Raw genomic sequence first — 19,378 nt, 5'->3', positions numbered from 1 at the left:
GATACAGGTATTGCATGGACAATGAGTTTCGCTGCTAATACAAGCATGAGCTTACCTCATCAGAGTCCTTTAATGTCGACTTTGCATTGGTCGCCACTGGAAATAAGGTAGGTTAAGCTTAACACAGATGGAGCAATGTCACCTAATAATAGTAATGCTTCGGTTGGAGGGGTTCTTAGAGATTTCGAAGCAAGATGATTGTGAGGTTTCTCAATGATGATTCCCAAGGACACAATCTTTCGAGTTGAAGCACGTGCTATGCTAAAGGTTTGTGTATAACATGGGACAAGGGGTCATCATCAATTAGAGATTGAATGCGATAAAACACTACTTATTGAGTGTTTACTGGTGGGCTACACCGTTAATGGTAGCTTAACTGGGCTACGTTTAATATTCACAGCTTCATCAACACTGATTGGAGGATATAGATTCGTCACATTCCAAGGAGCCAAAATGCAAGTGATGATCGAATGGCTAAGTGCGAGTCTAATAGTTCCTTGAATTTAATTTTATTTGAAGACCCCCTTCGTCAATTCAAGAGGATTTGTTGTCGGATAATGCTCTCTTTGCATGGGTTTGATTGGCTTTGATGAACTCGTTTAATGTTGTTATTTTCTTAAAAAAATGATTATTTAGTAACAAATTAAATTTCGGGGATAAAATTCTATTGTTTACCCTAAAATAAAACAACAGCCTCATCCTTTCAAACTCTTAAAATTGTGTTAATTAATGGAAAGAAAACTTGATTGATAGATTCGGAAAGAGGAATATAGTGAAAGATACAAAGCAGGGCCCAAGATCGAAAGCCACAAGAAGCAATCCCTTCAAAAACACAACTCTTCAAGAGGCAAGCCGTTATCGTTGCAAACATTGACAATAAAAGAGACTTGCGCCAGTAACTTTTACACTCAGTTATCAAAATAAAAACAATAACAGCAACTTGCTTTGACAAATCGTCGCTCAGTGCGATGGGTCACCTTCCCTGACACCCCCCTCCCCCGCGGGAAAGGAGCACAGTAATGCATAAACCCACTAATGGAGGCACGGCAGACTCAATATTTCACCTAATTATTATTATTAATAAATTTAAATTCCAATAACTTTTTTATTTTCTAGCAAAAGAAAAAAAAGTTCCACAAGATTCTTTCTCTCGTTATTTATTTTTCCCTCAAAATTTTCCAGACAGAAGTGAAGATATTAATTGCGAGATTGGCTCCAAAGCGAAAGATTTGACGATGGAATCGAAAGAGATGTCCGAAGAGGGGGACAAAACAACCTCACTAATTTTTCAAACTTTAATTTACTTTTTAGCGTTCAGAATCTTTCTCGTAAAGTTACCCACCTGAAATGAAAAAAAAGAAAAGAAAACACAGCTATCGAGAAAAATGGACGGCAATGAGCATGTGCGACTTCGGAGGATTTCACTCAAAACTTTTTCATGCTTTAATGCGCGTTTAATTCACGCTCATAAAGGAAAGAGTCGAGAAGTGTATTTCATTTTTCCTGCCCTTTCGTTGTGCCATTGCCTTCGCCATCGCTTAGACCACTCGTCGAGTTTCCAATAAAAAAAAGCATCATACTTTATTGCCAATGGAAGTTATTGCCTCTGCCATTTTGTATATTGCTTGTTGTTTACAAGATTATATTTTTTTAAGGGAAGTTATTGCTTGTTGTTTTTATAATTAGGGGAAAAGCGCTTTCGCTTGATCTCCTCTTTTTTGTGTAACCTTCACTTTCTCTCATGTTATATGTAACTTTTTAGCTCCCTTCTATTTTTGGCATTTCCCTTCCCCTCTCTCTCGCTTGAAGGAACTAAAACTTCGCTAATCAGACAACTAAAATATTAGTAATAATAAAGGCAAGTAAGGAAACATCTCTCCTGTTTCTCTGCCACTTATGCTTGATGTTATTGCTTATTTATTTCTTGTATCATTTGCATTACCTGGGTTTCAATTCCTTTTATTACATCACCTTTTTTTTTTCCGTTACAAAAGAGTTACTGCTTTGATTCTCTTTCTGAAGAATTTAAATCTGTTGGGAATTTTTAACTGATTGGTTGTCTTTTCATATCTTTTTTTTCCCTCATGGGTTCCTTTTTTTAAATTTTGCATTACAGGGTGTTAGTACTGTAGGAGTCATTACATTTACAGTCAAGGTACTGGTATTCAAACTGTATACTTTGTGTATGAAGTGGCAAATTTTTATTGGATTTTTTGAAGCTTATATTGTGGAAGCTTTCATGGTTTGGGGGTATTGAGAGAATTTGAGGATTAAGAACACATAAAAGGGAACCCTTTTCATATCTTTGTGTATTCTGTGATAAGCTTTACTTGAAGAGGATGGTATCTTGTAGATTCTGCAGAATAAATGAAAAAGTTTGAATCTTTTAGTTGGCATGGCTGACAATTTAATTAACAATGTAAGATGAGATAAAAGGAAGTGTTTAGAAAATGGAAACCAAGGAAGAAGCTGAAGGACATGAAGACCAATCACAATCAACAATTTGGGAATTGGACCATGGTTTTGAGGAGGAGGCTGTGAAAGTGGATGGAGGAGTTCAGAATCCCGTGCACTCTGGAAGCACCGCTTCTCCAAGGCTGCTGCCATTGGGGCATAGGCGCACTCAGAGTGAATTCACAACTGCAGGACACAAGCGTATCAATAGTTTCCAGAGATTGAAAACTCAGATGCAGAGGGCTTGGCGATGGGGTGGCAATTCAAGGGATGAAAGATATCGGCCAAGCTTCAATCCTGAGGTTTTGGCAAACCAGAAACGCCAGTGGTACCAACTCCACTCCAAATCTATGGTATTTTAGACCAAAATCTTCCTCTTCTTTCTTTGCTCATTTCCAGGTTTTCTCTAATCAGTCATTTTGTGTATGCATTTTCTATGGCTGTAAATTCGTTGGATTGATTGTAACCTGTTATTGAAGAATAATTATAACTTGCACCATTACTTACACTAAGGACAAGTCCCCCGTTACTTCCTTTTCCGTTCTTTTGCTTATTATGCTTGTAAAATTTTTGCCATTTTAAAAAAAAATCTCTTTACTATTCGTGTCTCTACTGAACTTGTTGTATGCACTAAATACTACTGTAATGCAGATGCTATATTGGATGATGGGATGTTATTTAGGTGGTTTAAGGGCCTATATCTTAATGTCTTCTGTGAGGCATTTAAACTAAAATATACTTGGTTGCTCCTTGTCACTTTTATTCTATGCTTGATGATGATTTGGTTTCAAGGCCAAACATGTAATAATATAGGAAGTCATAACACACGGCTTATGTTATTGGTAAGTGGTCTTATCCCATTTTGTTTCCAGTTTGAGTGTTTTTGGCCTTACATTCAGGTCAGGCTTTGTCGTTTATTGCTAATGGCTTCTGTCAAAAAGATTGTGTACATTTACGTTTTGCTCTTTTTTTGTACGAAGTGCTATTTTCTATAATGATATAGTATGTCTTAATGTTGGAAGTCAATTTCATACCTTAAGATAGTCATTCTGACAAAAATCTGTTACTGATATGTTGGAGTAAACAGCTAGTGAGTATTAGCTAAATGTGATTCTGATATATTTCTATACCTTTCGGAATTCAGAATTCTAATTCGAGGTTGTTTCAGGATCGTATTAAATATGAGCACCCAAAGTCAATCTTTGAGCACTTCATTATTGTTGGGATTCATCCAGATGCTAGTCTTGGGGAGATGGAAAAAGACTTTGCTAAAAGGAAGAAGTGGGAGATGGAGATGAAAAAATCTGGAATCATAGATCTTAAGATAATACAGCATCATGGACCTCCACTTCCAACATTTGAACCTCAGGTTGACTACATAATGAAATACAATGAAATACAACGAGACCCTTTTTATATTTTCAACAATCTGTTACTCTGCTCCTTAATTTTCTTCAAGTTTGCATGACCTTTGGGAGACCTAGTTTGTCAACTGTGTAACTTAACAATTTACGTTTCTCGCAAATAAAGGCAGTGCCGTTATAGAAGGAAGAAGAATCTGGTTTTTCTTTGTGTGTTTTCTTTTCTTCTTAAATTTCTACTTGCACTCTTTTCAGAGAATGCGTTTGCTTCACTGGAATTCTTTTCGTAAACATGTTATCAATGGGAAATCGTTTTAGAGTAGGCATTTGGATCAAAGGTAATATATTTCTTTTCATATGAGCTGACATCATGATTCTTTCTTTTTCTTAACAGTTACTTTTCAGATACCCTCCTGGGAAGAGGATACCCATGCGTTTGAAGGACTTAGCCAACTTCTGTTTTCCTGGGGGTGTTAAGGTTTGATCTCATTACTTGTTGGTGATACTCTTGTCTACTAGCTTATCAGTTGTTCAACTTAGTGTGAGCTATATTAAATGATGAGAATTACTAGCTGAGTTGGTTCTAATTTCATGGCCTCTGTTGTTTTTGAGTTACAGTAAACCTAATTCAAACTTCATAGCCTTTTTTTGGTTCATATATTGCATTTATTAAGTCAGTTCATCATTCAATTATTTAGGTCTCTCCTTTCTTTGTTGCTTTATTGCCTTCTTGTTCATTTTGCCTGTTTTAGGAGGAAAATGATTATTATAGGTCACGTTTGGCCTTTCTATGACATGTTAATTTGTAGTTTATGATTAAAAAGTTGAAACTTGGTCAAACAGGTAAGCATTTCCATGCAATCTATTCGAATTTTCTCCATCTAGTTTTGCCTTACATATAGTAATAGTTACCATATGCCCTGTTGAGCACTTATAAATGTTGTACTCTTCATCTATATGATTTTGATCGTTTCTGGTTAACTTTTGTCAATGTACTACATCTTTTCCTATTTATTTGTATTAACATTTATGGACTTAGAACACTTATTTTTTCTATGAATTAGGGACGATTGCTGGAAAGAACCCCGTCATTTAGTGATCTAAATGAGCTTCTTTATGGACAGGTATACAGAATTAATTTATCTAAAGAATTCCTATATTATCCTCAGATTGTTGGTTCCATATAACCTTTTTTTTTTTCTGTATATCAGACTGTTATTTTTTCTTAATGGGGATTACTTCTTGTACTGTATTACACAATGACTTGCCCATTCTCAAGTGAAGAAAACATGGCAGAGAAAAGAAGATAAACGAAACAAAGTTATACGATTTTCCTTTATTCAGTTATAATATCTATTTTCTATCACTAATATCCAAACCGTGCCTTGTGCCTCTATTTTATCTTTTTCAATTAGCTCATTCTTCTCATTTTCCTAAGTCCAAAAAGTGATTATCCAACTGTACATTTTTAGGGTTAACCAACTCAAAACCTTTTTAGGGTTAAGCCAGTAAACACTGATATTTTGTTTTGAAAGATATGCTAAGCATCTTTAGTCGTATATATGGAATTCATTCTGAATAGTTTTCCTTCAATAAAAAATATAATAAGTTTTAAGTAATGAACTTTTCTCACTTGTTAGTTCTATTGACCTGAAGAGAAAAGTAACATTTTTATTTGTACATTCTCCACAGGAGCATTTGGCCACAGACGATTTAGCATTTATTTTTTCACTTAAGGTACGTTTCATATTTGTTCCCTGAGCTATGTTGTTGCATCCTTAAAATTCATCCATGGATTTTATTGTGTTCAACTGGATCCCTTTATGGTACATTGACTTATAACATGTGATGGTATATAATTAATGGAGTTAGCTTTTCTTTACTCTTATATTCTCTATCTGTGTATTTTTGTCATTCTAATGGATGCGATAGAGAAAAGGAGAGATGAATTTTTGGGGCAGTACCATGCACCATGTTAATACTTAATTCCATATTGAAGCTACTATTGATAAGAATAGTGTTAGGTGTGTGAGAAGTGGAGAGGCAAGCTTGATTGATGCATCACTGTTGTAGCTGGGAATGGATAGAGGACTCTAGCAATTCATTTTTTCCAATATTATGGCCAAAAATTGTTTGACATTACTTTCATTTCTGCTCAATCATTCTGTCCTTTGTTTTAAGTGTGTATTACTGTAAAAATGACCATGGAATCCCAAATGGAACAAGAACTTGTCTGTTTTGTTTCATGTCCTTGCACTTCTTGTACAATAAGATTTATGTGAGAAACAAGGAAATGATGGGTTGTGAAACATTTTATAATCCCTTGATCAGGTGGCAGGCAATGCTACGGTTTATGGTGTTTGCTTACATGTACCGGAACTTGTTCAGAGGCAGCCTGGTATTTTAGATGGTACATCGCCTATTTCAACGTCAACTGGAGCATGCAGCCAGTTTCTGGTATCTGCACCTCGCTGCTATTGTTTGCTAACTAGAGTGCCTTTCTTTGAGTTACACTATGAGATGTTGAACAGGTTACAGTTGATTCCTTTCCCTCATGACCCCTGGAATTCTTTGTCTTTGAAATTTGAGGTAGATGTTAACCGTAATTATAATGCTGTTGATGCCCTCATTCTCAATGTTTTTTTTTTTACTTGCATGCAGTATCATTGCACAGGAACGCCTGAATCGAGTAACAGAATTTGTTAATGAAATGTCTTTGTCTCTCAACGATTATGCCCCATCTGTCACCAAACTAGATGAACAAATGAATGATAATACTGAGTCTCTAGATGGGGAGTATGTTAATGATTGGATGGCTTCTGCAATATCTGTTAACAATGCCTTAACTCATAGTCCCATTGCTGGAACTATTGCTGATGATGAGGTTTCATCTGTTTCACTAAAGATAAGTTCACCAATGTCACCTGAAAGTGTAGCAGCAAGTGAGGCTTCAGATTTGGGTCACCTTAACGAAATAGAAAAGGATGGTAGAAAAAATGTGCTATACTTTGACGATAATATATCTGAAACCTCAGAATATCGCTCCGATGCTTCGGAAAGAATTAATGGGAACTATGAAAATGGACAAGCTTCTCCTGAGATTGGAACATTTGTTGGCATGAGAAGCCGTACTATGGACAGAATGGGAAGTTCTCAATCCCTATTCAGGTGGTAAATTATGACTAAATTGATTATTAGGTTTGTATTAGAATAAATAGAAAAGAAATCCTTTATCATAACTAGATGAGACTCTCATATGAAAAGTGCTCTATGATATCTGCCTGCTGGCATCTTTATTTTAGTTTCTTGTGGGTTTTTTCCCAGCCATTTTTTTTTTCAAATATAATGTTATCTTTGGCAGTCCAACTAGAAGCCTGGCATTAGAGGATGATGACGAGGATGATGACCTTTTCTCGAATCCTGAGAGAGATTTTAGAGATGACTTCATATTGGAGTGGGCTAGGGTTAATTTTCTATTTGTTTCTGGTTTTCTCACATATCATTGGTATAGTTGGATTCCCATTTGATGTTTGCTTATCTGATTTATTTGATAGGAAAACAAAAATGATATTCTACAGATCGTTTGTGCTTATCATGCTTTATCTATTCCGCCACAAGGGAAAGAAATACTTTTTCAGCCTCTTGAGCATTTACAGGCTATTGAATATGTGAGACCTCCAGTTTCTGCCTTTGGACTGGATGAAAGCTATTTATCTTCGTTTGAACCTTCTGAGGTATTTCCTTATTTTATCATTTTTTTTAAATAAATGCTCCTTTGTAACATATACATTCACTTAGATGTGGCTCAACTTGGTGAAAGGTTGATGCAAAGTTGGCAGCTGCTGAGGAAGCTTTTGCACTTTCTGTATGGACAACGGCAACAATTTGTCGGGTTCTCTCTCTTGATAGTGTAATGTTCTATGTTGCAAACCTCTTCACTTCACTTCACCTCACCTGACTTCAATTTATTTTTGGTAGATATGTTTTCACCTTTTGATCATTCTTCCAGATTTTGGCAGTGCTTGCTGGAGTATTACTGGAAAAACAGGTGGTTGTAATTTCCCCAAATCTGGTAAGATCATATTCTTGTTCCTACATGTTTCATACTTAGTTGCTTTTATGGCCGACTATAAACTATATCCGTTTTTTGACACTAATTTGCATCAATGCAGGGTGTCTTATCGGCTGTGGTGTTATCTATAGTTCCTTTGATTCGTCCGTTTCAGTGGCAGAGTTTATTTCTTCCAGTAATCTCCGTAACTTCTATCGCTGCTGCTCTTTCTGAAATTCTAGTTGGCAGATATCTTTCTGGATGTAGCTCAAATCTTCATATTACCAATAAGCTGTTGTAGATCGTTTCTTTGAATATTCTTAAGTACGCCATCAAGCAGAAAGACATGAAGTGTTAACAGTCAAAGTCTACAATGAAAATGGTGAAACCAATAGAGATACGCAGTGCAATTTAAAAAATATGGCTTCTAGAGTTGAAATGTATGAACAGCTAAAATGTTATCCGTGTCCTAGGTTTAGTCTTAATGCCCCTTAATGATGATCTCCGGCATGAAGTTCTTGCCTAAATGCCTCGCTAATATAGTAATAAAATGCAGAAATGTTAAAAATGTTTGCAGCCTTTGCTGCAGCACATTGCTATTTGTAAGTGAAGGAATAAATACACATACTGACATATCAATATACATTTTTATGGAAACTGTTATTCCCTCATCTTATATGGTGATAACACAATATAAGTCATATGAAGGTGATGTAACCTGTTAATATCGATCCTTTCCTCTTTGGATAAAGTGTTTTTCTTCACTCTTTCTTATGAGTGAAATGGGAAAAAGATGGGAGTTCAAGTAGTTTTGCTTACTGGCATATTCCATTTCGGATGTTTTAGTTAAAGATTGTATTTAGTAATTCTTCTGGATATCATATTTCTAACTTTCTGAACTCTATTTGCATTCAGGTGCTGCCGATGAGGATGCTTGATTTTCTTGATGCGCCGGTTCCTTTTCTTGTGAGTTGTAGTGTTCTTCTGGATGTTAGTTTAAAAAAAAAAAAAGAGAAGAAAAGATAGTATGATTCATGAAATTCTAAGCTGACATTTGACATTAAATTGTATGGGAAGAGTTTTAACCTGCCTAAGAAAGACAAAAATCATATTTCTTTTGTATACGTGATTGATCTTGCTCATCTCAAAACAGAATAGGTTTCTTTGTGGCTTTTGTAAGCAGGTTAAAGCTCAGAATGAACATACAAACCATTATATGCAAAAATTGTGTTATAGTAGCAAATGTTTAGTAGAAGTTATGGAATGCCCTGATTTAGCTTTTTGTTACTTTCATTTTACAGGTTGGCGTACAACATAAACCCAACGAATTGAAAATGAAAACATCTAATCTTGTTCAAGTTAATTTGCTCAAAAACCAGGTATTTATGGTTTCTAGACATAGTTTTGCATGTTTGGTTCCAAGATCCATAGTTCCACTGTAGAACTGCCATAAAATTTTCTGGGTATACTTGCAATGTTTGATGGACTGTAATTCGGCTCCTTACAAGTGTCTCTTGTTTCTTTCCATGCTCTCCTAACTCTCGAACAATTTGTACAGAAATTTGATAATCTATTTGGATTGCTCAAAGTATTTCACCCTAACTCGGAGTATCCTTAGTTGTTCCTTTTAACTGTTATTCAGGTGAAATCGTGTTACTTGCCTACACTTCCTCAACATAAAGAGCTTGTAACGGAACTAAGGTCAATACATTCCAGACTGTCATATGAAGGTTCAATTGCTAACAAACATCCTACATATAGGTGCAATGAAGTGCAGGTGTTTACCAATCACTATAAAAAATGCTTAATGTATCTGTTTCCATGACCCATTGTTTTACTAGGAAGATGTCAAGATTTTAACAAAAGGTCTTTCTACTTAGTTCAGATTAATTAATGGTTAAGTTGAGTCATTTTTAAAATTTTGTTCTAATAGTTATTGGAATAAACTCGAGAGATTTTAGCATCTAACTTTTTTTTTTCTGAATATTTTGCTTTTTACTCACCTTTACCATCCTTTTATCGATACTTCTTATTTTTCATCTTTTGACTGCAACTAATATCAGTTTTACCGGTTCAGGCTGAAGCTGCAACGCAATTTTTGACAGTCATGCGACAGTACCTCGAGTCACTTTGTGCAAATCTGAGATCTCATACAATTACTAGTGTACAATCAAACCATGACAGGGTTGGCAGTTTGGCTCATATAATTTATGTTGTTCCTCGGTTTCTTTCTGAATCATTCTCATCATCTTTTTTATGTGTTTGATTACCTTCCAGGTTTCTTTACTACTTAAAGATAGCTTTATTGACTCTTTTCCTAGTAAGGATCAGCCATTTATTAAGGTAACTTCAGTTCTCTATTTTGATGGCTGAACATCTTTTAGTTTAAACTCGATCCAAACCTACCATTGCTGCTTGAAAAACACACAACACATCCAGATCTATGTTAAAGTGCAATTTATCCCCTTGTTGATCAAATAGATAGAATTACTCAACCATCAACACACATTTAAATAGGATGAGGTTCAATTACAGTAATCCTGGTACATGCTCATTTAATAGACCGCGTGCTATTGCTTTATCATTGGTATCAATCATGTTTGCTACATTTTACCGTGTTAATAACGCATGATGCCTGAACTACGAAGCCCACCATTCGTCTAGCTAAAACACCAACTGATTTTCTTATGTAAAAAAGCCATAGAAGCAAGTATTGGGTTGTTCTTTGAAGATCAGGAGCAAAACCTTCCTGAGCCCTGTAAATACTCTGCATCTCCGAGTTCTTCCCTTGCACGAGAAAGATAAAAATGGAAAGAAAATTGTATATTTCAAAATATGTCGAACCATAAGTTACAAATATGTAGCACTAGATCTGATGTAACACATGTAACATGAAGTTTGAATGATATCATATATTCTTATGTTTCAAATGATTGGTCAAGCATGGTAATTTCCGAGCTTCAACTGCTTGCTTATTGCTGTTGTTTTTTGTTTGCAGCTGTTTGTAGACACACAACTATTCAGCGTTCTATCAGACTCTAGATTGTCAAGCTTCGAAAATGAGCACTAACATAATCTGATTAACAGGTACATTGCATCAGGATAAGCTTCCTAGATGCAAAACTCCATCAGATATAAAGTACTGTATAGCCTTGAAGAGTGATGGCCCTCTGAAACACTATCAGTTGCGACCCTAAGCCCTCGTCGAATCATAGAGGGTGCAGTGCTGTAAAAACGTGCACGCTTGGCAGCGAAAGGTTGCTAAAATGCTTAGGAACTCAAACTTCGTTCTTCCTTGCAGATCCTTGTAAATGTCAATAGTTTAATTGAACAGTTCATACTTTATAGAGCAACTCTTATTGAATGATCAATATCTTTTGCTTTGAATGACGATGAAGTTACAGCACCGAGTCGCACACTGTCGATATCCAACTGTTTTGGCTGGACATCATTAATCCGTGTCCTTAAAACATAACATCTTATAAAATGCTGAGGTTTTAGTGGGTGGACCTCAACCATGATGTTGGACGTCAGGAGCCTAAGACGGCATTTAAAAAGAAAAGGGTCCTTAATTCTGTTTCTCATTTATCATTTGCATCGCTCTATATCCACAATGGACGCAAAGGGAATCACTGTCAGCAAATTCATAACCTAGAAATTTCCTTTACTACATCATATCCAGGAAACCTTGCCTAGTGAATAGGAATCAATACAAAAACCATGAAAGAGCCATGCATGTAATAACAGTCCAAAATTCTGGCCTAAAACTGAAAAGTGGGGGCAGCTTTCATAGCCTGGTTGATGGCTACTGTACTTTAACAAGTCCAAGAACTGGACAGACTTGTTTGGTATAGCTTGGGATGATGTGAAATTCACGGGGGTGAAATTGAACGGTGTAGAATGAACTGATTGATATTGAGGCAAGTGTTAATTAATTTATGTTTTTGTGGTTTAGTGTGATGTGACCTTTCTGAAGACAATGCCAAAGATGCCCCCAAAATTCCAAATTTATATGGTCCCACAAATGCAATTTCAAATTTTAATCTAACAGTCAATTTTGGATGGTGAAATGATTTGGTGGATGCTCATTGCTGGAGCCTTCATTCTCTAAATGTTGTGGTGAAGGGTAGAGGTTCTAGACTTCTAGTGATATTTTACGGAGAATATTCAATCAACAATGCTCCATTTTGGAAAACAATGCAGGGATAATATAAATATAAATAATATTTTAGATTGATAAAATATATACACAATAAGTGTATTTGTATTGATAAATTTTAATAATTTATTTTAGTTTATGATACATAAATCCTACTATTTTATGAATTAAAAAAAAGAAGTATTTATCTTTAAAACTAAAAAATTAATTTCCATTGAAGCATTGAGCCCTCTTTATTTTTCATATTTCACACTAACAATATTGCCTTCAAGATTCAAATTTGTGTTCTTCTTTTAGAGTACAATATGTCTTACTATTATACTCAACATATGTTAAAATCTCTTTATTAATACCTTAAGGATCAACGGTGCAATGTGACTTACCATTACGCCTAATACTTGTTAAGGCATTTTTATTAATACGCATTAAGGTTCAAATCTTAATTTTTTTTAAGTATTTTCGTTTAATGATTTTATATAGATTATTAAAAGTCATAAATATTGTAATACCCAATTTTAGCCCGGGCTCACATATGGAAACATAATTTTTGAGGATATGCAATCTTAGATATGATATGCAATCCTAGATATGATATGCAATCCTAGATATGATATGCAATCTTAGATATGATATATGCAATCTTAGATATGATATGCAATCTTAGATATTATATATAATCTTAGATATGATATGCAATCTTAGAATATATGATTTTGTAATCTTAGAGTTTAAATTGTAGATACCCTTTAATCTTAGCCGTTGATGTAATTGATCTGTACCGTTGGATTTGGGGAGGCTCAACTATAAATAGAGGCCTCTCCCTTCATTGTAAAAGAAAAAAGGAGAAAAGAGGAGGAGGAATAAAAAAGAACGATTGGCAGTTTTTTAAAGGTGGCTTACTATTTTTTTTCTTTTGATTATTTTTTTTACTTATTCACGATTTTAAAAAAGGGAGAAGGTGATACCACTGCGAATTTTATTTATTTTTTTATTTAGCCCCTCCGCCTTTTAATGTTTTTGTAATTAAGTTTTCTTTATTTTTTTAATTTACCCTTTTATTTATTTTAAATTCCAATTTAATCATTTTGAACGACACCGTTTTAGAGGAAAAGGGAAAATTTTCTTTCCAGCCCCTCTATGTAATTCGCTCATTCAATTTAGTCCTCCAAATTTTATTTATTTGCAAATTGACCCCAAATTTGTTTACTTGTAATTCAATTTAATCCTTTTTATATTTTTCTTAAAATTAGTTAATTTTGTTAATGTAATTATTATTATTATTTTCATATGTAATTATTATTATTTTATCATATATATATGTATACTTGTTTCTATGTGCGTATTTATATATTTTTTAAAAACTAATATTTTTCGCATATTTATTTTTTAATATGAGGTAATTATTTTTATTTTATTTTATTTATATATAATTATTTTTTTATAATCTATATATGTTATATTTATCTTTGTATATATATGTATGTATACATATTAATATTTTTAACCAATTTTTTTATATACTTGTATATATATATGAATATATTTATTTTTTTAAATGCTCAAATATATGTATTTTTTAACACTTACTTTATAATTTATATTTTATTTTCACAAATGCATTATATATTCTGCTTTTATAAATTTTAATCCAAAGTTACATATGTAAATTATGTGTATGGCTTTTAATTTCAATGTATATATTATGTGCCTTTTATTCTTTATATTTTGTTTATTTTCTTCATTCGATTATTAATTCATGTTTTCGTTTATATGTTAAAAGGAATTGTTTTTTATGATTTATTTGATATTTTGTATGTGATTATTTTTATTATGTATATTGATTTTATTTATTCATTTATTTATATTATTTCTAGGCCTTTGTAATATTTATTTTTGCATTGTATATTTAATATAGCATCACATCATTCTTTACTTGATTTCAAACTTTTCAAATTTGAGAGAATGCTTGAATTTAGGATTTTCAAGGAAATTGAGCCCTAACGTATTGGGTTCCGATTTTCTTCGTTAAGTCTAACAATCGAGCATTTCTCTTTAATCAAAAAATAAGAATTCATTATTGGGAATTCAACACGTTGTGTCCTAACTATTGGATGTGACGCATTGATTTCTCGAAATGAATTTTTTTTTCTAAAAACAATAAAAGAAATATTCCGAGTTTAGGATTTTAAAGGAATTGTGCCCTAACGTATTGGGTGTGATTTCTTAAATCTTGGATAAGTGGATGTTCTTTTAAAGTAAATGAAATATTCCGAGTTCGGGATTCTAGAGGAATCGTGCCCTAACATATTGGGCGTGATTTCTTAAATCTTGGATAAGTGGATGTTCTTTTAAAATTTTATTGTGCAAGTATTTTGGCCCAATTCATTTTGGGGAAAATTAGAATGCTGTGCCCTAACGCATTGGGTGTGGTATCTTCTTTCTCTGAAATAATAAGGGTCTTAATACGTAACCTTTTAAGTTTTGCTAAGGATTACGTTTTTTCCAAATTCTCGACCTTAAGATACTAACTAATTAACTAGGTACCAATTTTGGGCGTTACGAGGGTGCTAATCCTTCCTCATACGTAACTGACTCCCGGATCTGTTTTTCTAAAACTTGTAGACCAAAGCCGTTTTTAGGTGATCCAATCACACCTTAATAAAAATTGGTGGCGACTCCCAATTTTAATTTTTTTAAAAAAGTCGACAACCTAAAATTTTTTGTTTTCAAAAAAATGGTTTCGACAAATATCATTGTAATAATATTTGTTATTTTATTAAACAACCCCATATTAGATTAAAGTACGAATAAAATATGACCAAGAAATTAATTTAAAAATACATTTATGAAAAAAATGATAAAGTTGAGACTTTAATAATTGTGGTGTTTAAGTTTAAATCTCATAATTTGTAAATTCATTTTAGGTACAAATAATAACAGCATGATTGGCAAATATGAAGATCTTGAGTTTTGAATACTCCAAATTTATTTGTTTTAGTGTAAAAGTTTTTACGGAAAATATTTTAAGTTTTTTTCGATACTTGTTTCATGTAAAATAGGATGATCAACGTAAAATATTTTTCAGTAAATGTAAAATTACCCCTTTATTCTCGTAAAATGCCGTACCAATTTTTTTCCGCAAGACATTTTTCAAACTGACAAGGCTTTGTTCACTATAACACGCCATATCCAAACCGAACATCGGGTCAAAGCATCGGGATGTTACATTCTCTACTACATTCTTCACTTATCAACTATTTTCTTATAAACTTTTATAATTTTTCAATTTAGTTCCTTTTTGTCATAAAAGTTCAATATTCACTAATTAATCATATTAAATCAATTTTCTTTCTTGTTACACTTTAATCACATAATTTATCTCAATATCTTGTTTCACATATCAAATTTCCATGTATTTCACGTCTATTATTTCATCCACATATTTTCTCAAGTTTAACAATTTAGTCCTTGTCATTATAAAAATTCCATATTTTTCCACAATTTCACTTTTACATACTCCATATTTCATATTTCATGTAACACCCCTTACCCGCATTCCTGATCGGAACAGAGTATGAGGTATTACTAAATTTTTTTAAAAAAATTTCGACAGCATTTCTGCTTATTTTTGCTTAAACCTCTTGCAAATTTTCAAATACAATTCAATATTCCAACCAAGTTCAGTTGTATAAACATACATAATTTAACCATTAATAAACACTACATTTTAAATCGAACCATAATATATATTTACATGGTGACGCCCCATTACATAAGTCGTCTATACATGCCATAATTTCCGGAATACTAGTAGCAAAATACCCAAACGTGGATGATAGTGTAGATGATTGTCTGACTCCGTCCCAATTCCGAATTGATGGAAATCACTATAATCAAGGGAAAAATAAAAATGAGTAAGCACATAGCTTAGTAAGTAAACATATGACAAATAAATAAATTTCTCACATGACTACACCATAGTATAAATTTATTCACAAATAAATTTCATTGTTTGTGTAATTTCCAGCAAGCTGGTTTTCTGCGTCATGACCACTAATTTATTTTTATCCGGAGCTACAGGGCTCCAAATTGAATTCCGTAAATTTTCCCTAAAACTAGACTCATATATCTTTCTATCATAAAATTTTCAGAATTTTTGGTCGGGCCAATTAGTACAGTTTATTCTTTAAATATTCCCCTGTTTCACTGCCCGACAGTCCTGACCTCCCCTTACAAAAATTCACATAACTCTCTGTAAAAGTTTCAAACAATGTTCTCGTTTGTTTATATTAAAAATAGACTCAAAAAGGAATCCAGGAATATAGATTTCAAGCCATAATTATTTTTTTATAATTTTTTGTGATTTTCCAAAGTTGGAACAGGGGATTTCGAAATTAATCCAGCCCTGTCTCAGTAAAATTCAAATATCTCCGAAAATACAACTCTTTTGCTTGCTCTATTTCTTTCATATGAAAATAGACTCATTCAGCTTAAATTTCATATATTATTTAACCTGTAATTCATTTTCCACCATTTATGGTGATTTTTCATAGTTGCCCAACTGCTGCCATTCAAAACAGTTTTGCATTCAAATTGTCTCTTTTTGTATTTTTGATTTTCCTCCCATCTTATACATGGGTTGATTAAGTACCAACCCGATATTCCTCCCATAAACTTGTCCACCACATATATGAACATTCACCTTCCCAATTTACTCGTTGAACACTCGGAATGTTAACCGTTATTGGTGGATTCAGCACTTAGCAACCACCAATGAATCGGGGAATCAGCACACAGCAACCCCTTGGGGGAATCAGCACTTAGCAACCCCCTTCACATTTCAGATGCGGTGGAATCAGCACTTAGCAACCACCAAATGGGTCGGGGAATCAACACTTAGCAACCCCTCGGGGGAATCAGCACTTAGCAACCCCCTTTCACATTTAAAATACGGTGGAATCAGCACTTAGCAACCACCAATAGGTAGGGGAATCAGCACTTAGCAACCCCTCGGGGGAATCAGCACTTAGCAACCCCCTTTCACATTTAAAATACGGTGGAATCAGCACTTAGCAACCACCGATGAATAGGGGAATCAGCACACAGCAACCCCTTTATATGCAATATGCTCCGGCCTATTTCGAGTGTTCAACCAAAAACCGTGTTTTGCAACTCCTTACCACCTTTCCCAATTTAACAACATTTTTGGAATCTTGCCAAACATTTATTTTATATTCAAATAAATCTCAACACAAATCAAATAATATCAAAATAATACATTAAGTCACATGTTTACTTACCTCGGTGCAAAATATCGTAATTTTGCAATTCACTCCACTATCTTTTCTTTTTATCGTTTGAGATAATCTTCCCGTCTCTCTTGATCTATAATAGCAAATTTAACTCGTTTAATGTTCACATTTATTAAAATAATCCACCACCCAACTTTTTAAAAAATTACAATTTTGCCCCCAAACTTTTGCATAATTACACTTTTGTCCCCAAGCTCGGAAATTAAACTTCATCACTTATTCTTATGTTTTATGACATGCTGAACACTTTTCCCTTCTATGGCAACATCAAATTCTCACTCTAACACATACTTTTGAACATTAACCATTTTTACCGATTATGTCAATTTACCCGTTTTCGTTTAAAATCGCTTAGCAAAAGTTGTTTAACATAATTTCTAACTTCATATTCCTCCATAAAACAGAAAAATAAACACTTTTCACATATGGGTATTTTTTCAAATATAAACCCTAACATGAATTAACAGTAAAATAAGCTAAACCGAGCTACGAGGATTTCAAAAATGTAAAGAACATTAAAAACAGGGCTAGGATGCACTTACTATGAGCTTGAGAAAGCAAAGAAACCCTAGCTATGGTGTATTCCAAATTTTGGCAGCAACTTAATGAAGATGGACACCATTTTTCCATCTTTTTCCCATTTTATTTCTTTTTATTAGTAAATGATTAAAATGCCCTTACTTAAAAAAAATCTATTTCTCCCATTTCTTATGTCTATTTTTGTCCATCAATTACTAATGGTCTAATTACCACATAAGGACCCCCAATTTATAATTTCATAAAAAATTAGACACTTCTAACATGTAGAACTCAACTTTTGCACTTTTTACAATTTAGTCCTTTTGACTAAATTGAGTGCCCAAACGTCGAAATTTTTGAACGAAATTTTTACGAATTTTTTCCGTAAAATTGTAGATCATGAAAATATAATAATAATCATAGTTTCCCTTGTCGGATTTGTGGTCCCGAAACCACTATTCCAACTAGGCGTAGAATTGGGCTGTTACATTTCATCATCTCATAACACATTCATTAAACTTTTACCATAATTTCCTTATTCACACGTTAAATTGTTTCACACTTAAAATTTTGTACATTTATCAATTTAGTCCCTATTGCCATGTAATTTATTTTTCACCATATAAGCACTTTAATCAAATAATTCATTATAATATCTTATTTCACATAACAAATTTCCATGCATATCACTTCTCTCGTTTCAATTATAAATTTCACAAAGTTTACAATTTAATCCTTAACATTAAGAAGATTAATTATTTATTATAATTTCACCTTAATATCACTTTGTAATCAATTCACGACTTATAATGAATCTCGTATGTATGTTTGTTTCATTGAAAATAACTTTTATAAAATATTTTTAAAAAATCTGCCTAATAACAGAAAACATTTTACACAGATTCATCTAAACACTAAACACTATTAAATTTTTTCAGAAAAAACAAATCATTTTCCAAAACCATTTTCTAAGAACCATTTTCTGTGAAATAAACGAAGCCTCGAATTAGAGACACACAAAATACAATTATTTAGATAGATGAGGAATCGCATAATTCCATACTTGTGGTATGATATTACTCGGAAGTTGATGAAAGTGAAGTTAATCATATATGGTAAGGAAGATAAAAGCTTTCCAAAAACCTAGAAAGTGATGGTGGCAAACTGGCAAAAGTAAATGCCTTTTAAAGCATGGAGCTTTGCTATAACTTCTTTTAGGGGGAAAAAAAAAATCATAACAGCATGTGTAAGAGGCAGTTGGCATAGAATATGATGGAGACGAGTGAGATTGTGTAGGGAGTATGTAAAACGTGATAGAAAGGAAAAGCGAATCAAATTAATTTGTTCATCGAAAAGAAGGGTCGGCTTCGGCAGTGCATTACATGGAAACAGCCTGTAAAAATGTAAGTGTCCACTGATTAATCAATGCAATTAAATTCGCGGCTTCAAGTTGAAGATAAGGAGGGACGTCGTCCTTCATTCATTTTTTGGAACTTTAAACACACAGAAAACCAAATTCATC

The 19,378-nt window shown here is 33.3% G+C and overlaps 1 protein-coding gene and 1 long non-coding RNA gene across 4 annotated transcripts; one reads left to right on the top strand and one right to left on the bottom strand.

Annotated features, from left to right (window-relative positions):
* The first annotated feature begins 862 nt into the window (after nucleotides 1-862).
* LOC107924343 (uncharacterized) lies at nucleotides 863-11,256 on the top strand. Of its 3 annotated transcripts, none has more exons than XM_041106171.1 (19): nucleotides 863-1,858; nucleotides 2,117-2,807; nucleotides 3,623-3,823; nucleotides 4,210-4,293; nucleotides 4,880-4,939; nucleotides 5,508-5,552; nucleotides 6,147-6,346; nucleotides 6,477-6,983; nucleotides 7,177-7,279; nucleotides 7,370-7,549; nucleotides 7,636-7,725; nucleotides 7,825-7,887; nucleotides 7,988-8,062; nucleotides 8,782-8,832; nucleotides 9,168-9,245; nucleotides 9,509-9,643; nucleotides 9,944-10,051; nucleotides 10,144-10,209; nucleotides 10,954-11,256. In XM_041106171.1, exons 2-19 carry the CDS (start codon nucleotides 2,451-2,453, stop codon nucleotides 11,002-11,004), a joined length of 2,454 nt encoding a protein of 817 aa, XP_040962105.1. In that variant the 5' UTR covers nucleotides 863-1,858; nucleotides 2,117-2,450; the 3' UTR covers nucleotides 11,005-11,256. The 3 variants fall into 3 exon arrangements, with proteins under 3 accessions (XP_040962105.1, XP_040962103.1, XP_016710232.1); XM_041106169.1 differs by having other exon boundaries at nucleotides 10,865-11,256; XM_016854743.2 differs by having other exon boundaries at nucleotides 863-2,807; nucleotides 10,865-11,256.
* A 4,471-nt stretch (nucleotides 11,257-15,727) lies between these two features.
* Nucleotides 15,728-17,410, bottom strand: LOC107923733 (uncharacterized). The gene is made up of 2 exons (XR_001691612.2): nucleotides 17,326-17,410; nucleotides 15,728-15,912 (listed from the first exon to the last, which is right to left on the bottom strand). It is a non-coding gene; the product is annotated as an uncharacterized lncRNA (long non-coding RNA).
* Nucleotides 17,411-19,378: the final 1,968 nt, after the last annotated feature.

Source organism: Gossypium hirsutum, chromosome D11 (genome assembly GCF_007990345.1).
Source record: "Gossypium hirsutum isolate 1008001.06 chromosome D11, Gossypium_hirsutum_v2.1, whole genome shotgun sequence".
NCBI classification, from domain to species: Eukaryota; Viridiplantae; Streptophyta; class Magnoliopsida; order Malvales; family Malvaceae; genus Gossypium; species Gossypium hirsutum.
The sequence above is the reverse complement of the archived record's forward strand: the minus strand, read 5'-3'. Positions and strand labels throughout refer to the sequence as shown.